This window comes from Lathyrus oleraceus, chromosome 7 (assembly GCF_024323335.1).
Source record: "Lathyrus oleraceus cultivar Zhongwan6 chromosome 7, CAAS_Psat_ZW6_1.0, whole genome shotgun sequence".
Lineage (NCBI taxonomy): Eukaryota > Viridiplantae > Streptophyta > Magnoliopsida > Fabales > Fabaceae > Lathyrus > Lathyrus oleraceus.
The window spans coordinates 3130896-3139031 of NC_066585.1; the positions used below are offsets into that span (position 1 = coordinate 3130896).

The 8136-nt window shown below is 31.5% G+C and overlaps 1 protein-coding gene across 1 annotated transcript; it reads left to right on the forward strand.

The window, feature by feature from the left end:
* The first annotated feature begins 4113 nt into the window (after positions 1 to 4113).
* LOC127106827 (WUSCHEL-related homeobox 1) lies at positions 4114 to 6859 on the forward strand. The gene is made up of 4 exons (XM_051044121.1): positions 4114 to 4791; positions 4865 to 5170; positions 5384 to 5472; positions 6003 to 6859. Exons 1-4 carry the CDS (start codon positions 4587 to 4589, stop codon positions 6522 to 6524), a joined length of 1122 nt encoding a protein of 373 aa, XP_050900078.1. The 5' UTR covers positions 4114 to 4586; the 3' UTR covers positions 6525 to 6859.
* Positions 6860 to 8136: the final 1277 nt, after the last annotated feature.

Consider the following 8136-nt stretch of genomic DNA (forward strand, 5'->3'; position numbering starts at 1 on the left):
TAAGAAAAAAGAGAGTCATTATCTCGGCTAGAATCAGAGGTGCTCACATAACTCCAAAACATCCCTATTTCAAGGAGTTTATAATCCATATAATTTTATAAGTTCTCTACTATTGGAAGGTTAAATCATGTTACCCCTCTTATATAACTCCCTAATGATTGTCATTTCTAAAAGAAAAAAAGGGTGAATTAAGGGAAGAAAAGGTTATGCCTATTTGCAATGAAAATGATAAAGTTGAGCTTGAGAAGCTTTGAGTGAAACTTGCCCTACTAAGTGAAAACTCTAAAATATAATGAATGAAAAATGGGATAAAGTTTTCCTCATATAAGGATATGAACATAGGTGCCACCAACGGTTGCAAAATGAACCTTCACACATCTCTCTTTCTGACACTTGTGAGAGAACCAAGGGTCCTCAACAAACTTAACTTCTCGAGACAAACCCATCTTGAGAAACATTTAATGATGCACGTGCTTTTGTAAGTAACGCTTGAAGGACTCGACCTAAGCTTCATGTTAGAGGATTACAAAATCTTTAAGATGGGAGTACATTTAAATTAAATCACTTCACCTTTTCCAAGGCATCTTGCTTTAGGGGCTGCATATTGAAATAATTTTTTTGGCCTAAAAAATGGATGATCCATGATAAAGTGCGTAGCAAACCGCCCGACCTAGTTGGGCTTAGGTCATACATACTAAAATCCATGACATATCATAGTTACCACACGTGGCCTACAACATGTACTTTGAAAAACCGTGTCCTCCACAATCTAAGGGAGAACAACTCTTCCTCTACTCCTACGTTTCTAATCATGGAGCTGGTGAAAACGCTTTCTAATCAATGTCCAATGAGCCTTCTATAAATGCCTTTATCCTAGAATTGTGAAGGCATCCACAAATTCCATAGAAAAATACACAAAGTCTCTCACAATCCTAATGTGAATAGACTCTCTCTTAACTATTGTACTTTTTAAGAGTCCCACATCGGACAATATATGGCCTGAACATGAGTTTATAAGTGGGAACAACCCTCACTCTACCAACCAGTTTTGTAGGGTTGAGTTAGGCTAAACCACACATTCTTAACATGGTATCAGAGTCTCGTTTAAGATCTGGTGGGCCACCTACTATGATTTCCACTATCGGGCCACCCACCATTTATTTCCACGCTCCAGATGTCCAGTCTTGGGTGTGAAGGGGTGTGTTAAGAGTCCCACATCGGACAATATATGACCTGAACATGAGTTTATAAATGGGGACAACCCTCACTCTACCAACTGATTTTGTAGGGTTGAGTTAGGCTAAACCACACATTCTTAACAATACTTTTAGCAAATACAAATTTTTAAATTTATGGGCCGTTGACCCAACTTGTTGATGTTACATTCATGATTTATTATTATTATTATTATTATTATTATTATTATTATTATAAATGAAGAAAAAAATTAGTATACGACTATAAACCACTATTTTGCCATATTTTATTTATTCACCAATAATATTGCTACTAGTTAGGTATTAGACCAATGATTTTATAGAATTTTAAGAATATGTATTGTTTATTTATTTATGTACCATTTTTAACTTGAGTTTTAGAAAAATAATGTGTTTTTGTGAAATTTATTACTATTATTAAGTGTTATGAGATATAGATAAATTTTATTAGACTATTATATAGTATTTTTCCTCCAATTTAAATGTTGAAAATGTGGAAAATAATATTGAATTATGGTATAATTTTTTAAAAATTAAAAAAAAAATATTATTTATTATATTTGAATCCACTCCAACTCACGACCAAGTTGATTCGATTCAATTTTGTCAAAAAAATAGTGTAGGTTGAACGATAAACCAAACCCATTAAAATCCTAACAAAATGAATAGGATTGTTTAGAAAACATTTTGATCAAACCGGACAGCCGAACTATACCAAATTGAAGTTAAAATAACTGAATAATTATATTTTATTAATGAATCGAACTAATTTTCACAAATAGTTCTAGACTGAATAAAATGGCAAATAAATCGAAGTAAAATAAAAAATAAAAAATATTAAAATAACAAGTTTAAAATTTTTTATTAAAAAAATAAGAAAAATATAAGGGTTCAATATAATTTAAAATTTCGAACCCGTAAATCAAATCAATAATATCAATATAATAGTTTGGTTCAATTTTGAATGTTTAGAGAAAATTCAATGGAAGAAAAAAGTTCATCTTTTCTGTCCATTTAATTCATCAAAATAGTTTACTAATTTGCCGAAAAATGTGTGTCTAAAACATTGGAAGAAAAACAAAAGCTACACAACATATCGAAGAAACCGGAAACATTGGACATGAACGTAATAAAAAAATAATAAGCTAGAAATTAAATCATAGTACTTTTGTTCGAATTTATTTTCAAGACTTTATTCCTTTATAGGGGAAAAGTATGAAGCTGTCTGTTCTGAAATCTTGTCCCTTGGAGTGTGATTGCATCCATCATGTTTTGTCGTTGTAAAATTGAGCCTCTCACACTACTATACTCACTCTTGGGAAATACATAAATAAAATTCTCATCTTAGACTAAGACCAGTGTCACCTGATCGAATATATTTTTTTTATGAAAACAATGCAATTTATATTTATGCGTGTATAAATAGACATAGTAGTATACAATAATGTTGAGTAGTATCAAATTTGGTTTAACTTTTAAAAACGAATCTAACTATAATTATCCATGAATCAAAAGCTGTTTTTTGCTTTTCATCTTTCTACACTGAAATATTGTATACTGTATAGTACGTATTCTACTCTTTTTCCAATAATACATTCACGGGTAACATTATAGTGTAGCTAAAAATGAGAAAAGAAAAAAGAAAGAATAATATTAAGTACTAATTGGTTTGATTCAAGATATAGATATATATGCTAGTTATAGGGTTTGTTTTTATTATTATTTAAAAGTAGTAAAGGACTTTATGTTGTTGAAGAAGAAAACATTCCCATCCAATTCCATAAGTCTAACTTATATACTCAATCACTACCATTGACTAATATTGAAGGCTAAAAAGGATGAAAAAGTTTAAAGTTTATGGGGCCATATTGTAACAATATATTTGTGACAAGTAGGTATAGTTATAGGTATATAGGTTGATTTTGGAATTGTTAGCAATGAGAAGAGATTGTTGATTAAGTGATTTTATGGGCAGAGAGAGAGAAAGTAAGTACTTATTTATCTTTTTATCTCACTACATGTGTAATGTGTTTTGTATTGCATGCATAAAATCTGATAATAATAAATAAGAGACATACAAATAGTAGGATTCAGAATTTGCAGGTAGTAGGCCCTCCACCCAACAAAAAGCTAGAAATAATTAATCAATTATAGCTTTCAAATTCTATGCACTATAGCTCGAGAATTGAGTCATTCCATTGTAATAACCAAAGGGTTATACCTAAGAGGCAAACAAAGAGAGAGAGAGGACATTGACACTTTTGTTTATTACTTAACTACCCTCCTATATATGGCCATGTTCAATTTAATTCAATAAATGAATGACTCTGGACCATCCATACAAGATTCCAAATCTGGTAACAGTCATTTTTTTCTCTATATTTTCTATCTCCCCCACCTCTAATTAATCAAGGTGCGTTTAAAATTTCAACTTTCACATGCAACATTTCAACACTAATACTAATACGATATTAAATATATTAACTAAAAATTGATTAAACAATCAATGCTGATGTATTTAGTTTAAACTTGAACCAAATTTATTAACTTTATTTATATTGATATCAGATACATATTAGTACATATACTAATATACTAATGTCATATTAGATGTTTGTGATCAAGTTCAACCATAACAATCCTATTAAGATCTACTCCGAATAAAAAAAACCTATCTAGCTTGTCATACAAAAAAAAACCACGTAATTTAGAAGAAGAAAAAAGAGAGTAATAAATACAAATACATAGATGGTGTATAGACAAATGAGTATAGTAGTAAATACAAATACATAGATGGTGTATAGAGGTGAAAAAGTGAGAAGTAGTATATCCGTACACGAGTAAATAAGATGAATGTGTGCATGGAGTCAAGCAATAAAATAAAGAAAAGAAAAGTATGAATGAGTGAGGTGAGAGAGAGAGGAGAGAGAGAGAGGCAGGCAGTTCGGATTTAGAATTAGTGTGAAAGGAACGAGACGTGAAGAGAACAATAAATGAGGTGATGATAACCCTCATCATCGTCACGTCGTTTTTCATTCTCTTCTCCCAATAACAATCTCCCAGAATTCCACGCTCTCTCTCTCTCTCTCTCTTCTCTCTCTCTAAAGCCTAGTCAACTTCATCTCTTCTTTGTCCCATATTAATCCAACAATAACAAAATATACTCTCTCTCTCTATCTCTATCTATCTCTTCTACAATGCTTCATCATCATCAACCTATTTACAAATTACCATAACCTCACTCTCTTCCAACTACATTTCTATATCTATCAACCATCCCTACTTTTCCTCTATCATTTCATTCTTTTTCTAACTTCATTCTTTTCTTCTATTTATAACCTTTTCTATTATAATATTCATTCTCACATTATGTGGATGGTAGGTTACAATGAAGGTAATGACTTCAACAACATGGCTGATTATCCTTTCAATGGAAGAAAACTCAGACCTCTCATTCCAAAGCCTCTCACCTCTTCTTCTCCTAACAACAACATTTCAACTTCCACTACTCCTTCCTTAAACCGCATTCATGGCTCCAATGATTTCTTTTCACAATATCACAATCTTCACCAAGGTATATATATACATTTATTTAGTTATGCATGTAAAACCTAAAACTAAAACTGTGATTTTATGTTATGAATCAGTTGGAGATCAAAGTAAGAGACCGGAGATGAATAACCCGGCTGCGGCTGCAGTTGTGGTGAGTTCGAGATGGAATCCGACACCGGAACAGTTAAGAGCGCTTGAAGAATTATACAGAAGAGGAACAAGAACACCATCTGCTGAACAAATCCAACAAATCACAGCACAGCTTAGAAGATTTGGAAAAATTGAAGGAAAGAATGTTTTCTATTGGTTTCAGAATCACAAAGCAAGAGAAAGACAGAAACGACGGCGTCAAATGGAGTCAGCTGCTGAGTTTGATGGTTCTCTTGAAAAGAAAGACCTAGGTAAAAACAATTTAGTATTATTATTCTTCCATTATTTTACTCACCATGTGTTTGACAAAATCACTGTGAGGATGTTTTGTTTTTGTTAGAGGAATAGAATATCTTTGTTTTTGTAATATGACATGCGTTACTTTATCTTTTTCTTATTCATTCGTATTGTTGTTGGTTGAGATGTAAAGTTATATTCTTTTTTGTTTTTCTTTTTGTCTACAGGCTCAAGTAGGACAGTCTTTGAAGTTGAACACACCAAAAATTGGCTACCATCCACAAACTCCAGTACCAGTACTCTTCCTCTTGCAGAGGTCTTTTTTCTCTTACATTATTATTCACTTGTTAGAGATCTTTATGATTCACTCACTAAGCACTGATTATATGTTAAAACATGACTAGTTAGTAATTGATATGCACAAGAATCACAAACTATAGGTATAGGTGAAAGAAAGGAGGTTAGTAGGTAAGAAAAGAAAAGTTTTGTTGGGAAATGAAAAGGTCCTAAAAGCTGCATTACTTCCTTTCTGTCGGGGCTGCTGTTATGAAACTTAGCTGGGCTTTTGGGGCTTGTGCAGTTGTAGCTTTTAGGCACTCTCCATTATATTCTTGTTTCAATGGAATTGAAAAAAACTATCCATATTCATGATGCAAAAGACAACACTCACCTTCAACACTGCTTTTATTTGACTTCACATAGACCAACATACACCTTTAAAAAAATAACTAGTATAACTTTGAGACTGCATGCAGCATGCTTATTTGAAATCTGTGCATGCTCTTTTTTTTTTTTTAACCTAAGGTTTTTTATTTTTTCACCTATGGTTTTATTTAAATTCCTCAGGAATCTGTTTCAATTCAAAGGATAGCAGCAAAAGCAGACCAGTACTCTAGAACAGATGGATGGGTCCAATTCGATGAAGCAGAAAGAAAAAACTTTATGGAAAGGAATGCCACGTGGCATATGATGCAGTTAACTTGTCCTACCTTCATAAACACCGCACAATATCCTAATAATTCTAATTACATCTCTTCTACAGCAACAGCTAGCATGGCCACCACCACCTCTAGCACAGTAACAACTAGACTCATGGACCCAAAACTCATCAAGAGGACACATGATTTGAGCTTATTCATTTCACCTTTCCACTTAAGCAGTAGTAGAATCAACAATAGTAGTCACACTCAGCATGAAGATCATTGTTTGGAATCTGCTCAAACACTTCAACTTTTCCCAATAAGGAACGAAGGAGATAATGGATGCAGTGATGATAGCATTATTAACCAACACAAAGAGACAGAGATATCAGCTTCAGCAATGAATGCACCAAACCAGTTTATTGAGTTTCTACCTTTGAAGAACTGATTAGAATATATTATATTATATAATAAACAAGAGTTTGGTATGCATGTCAAATGACAGGTTTGTATGTTAGGTGTTGGATTTTGTTGGAAAATAGCACTAGTTTTTATTGTTATTGATGTTATGTTTCAAGAAATTGGTGGTGTAATAGACACTGAGTTGAATGAGGTATTTTCCTTTAAATGCATTTGGACTATGTTGGTTAGTGTTTATTATAGGGCTTATTAGAGTAAGTTGATTATTATGTATACACATGTTGGTTCTGATATATGAAGAATGGGAAACGAAGAATTAAATGAAGAATGTATAAGGAATTTGATGTGAGGGTTTGATTTTGATACATGGTATCTGAAATAGGAATAAGATGTGACAGAAATTGATGTTGAGGTAACTATGAACATGGGTGAGAGAATTGTTTTGTTCTTTTGCTGAAAAATAAATAAAATGGTTTTGTATTGCAATCAATGTTGTGGTGAAGTAAAAACTCTGTAGTCCAATTTATGACATTAAAGAAATCACATCAATGCACCAAAAGGGAACAGGATGGGGGAATAAAAGTGAATCTGTGATTTTTTTTTAAAATACCCGATTTTTTCAATTAAAATAATAAAATAATTAATTTTTAAAAATATTTATCGAAACCAATGCAATTGAGCAATGCATGCAAGACATTATACATATGCGCCATTGCATGTGGCGCATATTCTATATAATATATTTTTTTAATTTTATATTTTATATTTATAAATAATTAAATTAAATAGATAATTGAAAAATAGTTATTAATATTATAATATAAAGTTAAAATACATAACAATTGACAAGAAAATCAATAATCCACCCCGCACGATTGAAATGTTCACGTGCGTTAGCCTGTTTTCAAAGTCTTCCATGATTTTCATGTGATATTTGAAATCTTTGAATGCTGATATGATGCAATGATGACTGGTGTGGAAATTTTAACAGTATTTGACAGATTTATCATTATTTATATCCAATAGTAGTGAATTGGTTGATATATATCCTATATGTTATATTGAAACAAATTAGATATTATTATTATTTTCATATATAAAACTTCCTTTTGAGTTTTGATTAATATGAAGTTATAGGAGATATTTAGTGATTGAAGATGTGGAATGTAAGAGATGCAACTCTTTTGCTTAGGAGTTATAAGAGTGTATGATTTGAATCTTACTTCTCACTAACATCTAACATGTGACTTCAAAAAGCAATAATTTTTTCTTGATAAATTAAAAAAAAAAAAAAAACTAAAACAGATGAAATAAAGGTTAATAACAAGAATTATTATTATATTAAACTTGTGATGATTTTAGGTGGTTGGAAATGTTACATTTTTATAGTATAGAATTTGTTACATTAACTAGGGAATGATCCAACCCTTAAGACTAGGACGTGTCACACAAAGAGGCATCAATCATCATCAGGGTAAATATTCTTCATTCAAACCGTGAGTGGGGGACCAATAATTCAGAACTCACTAGTATAGTATATCATTAACTTCATAACTAAGTAATTATAAACCCTACTAGGTCACACAAACTATAGATATAGGTAACCCTAGAATTAACGATCTTTGTGGCTAAAATTGAAA

Coding starts and splice junctions, on each gene's coding strand:
- LOC127106827 (XM_051044121.1), top strand. CDS start 4,587: ATGTGGATGGTAGGTTACAATGAAGGTAATGACTTCAACAACATGGCT. Junction 4,792..4,864: donor ATATCACAATCTTCACCAAG/GTATATATATAC, acceptor GTTATGAATCAG/TTGGAGATCAAAGTAAGAGA. Junction 5,171..5,383: donor TCTTGAAAAGAAAGACCTAG/GTAAAAACAATT, acceptor TTTTGTCTACAG/GCTCAAGTAGGACAGTCTTT.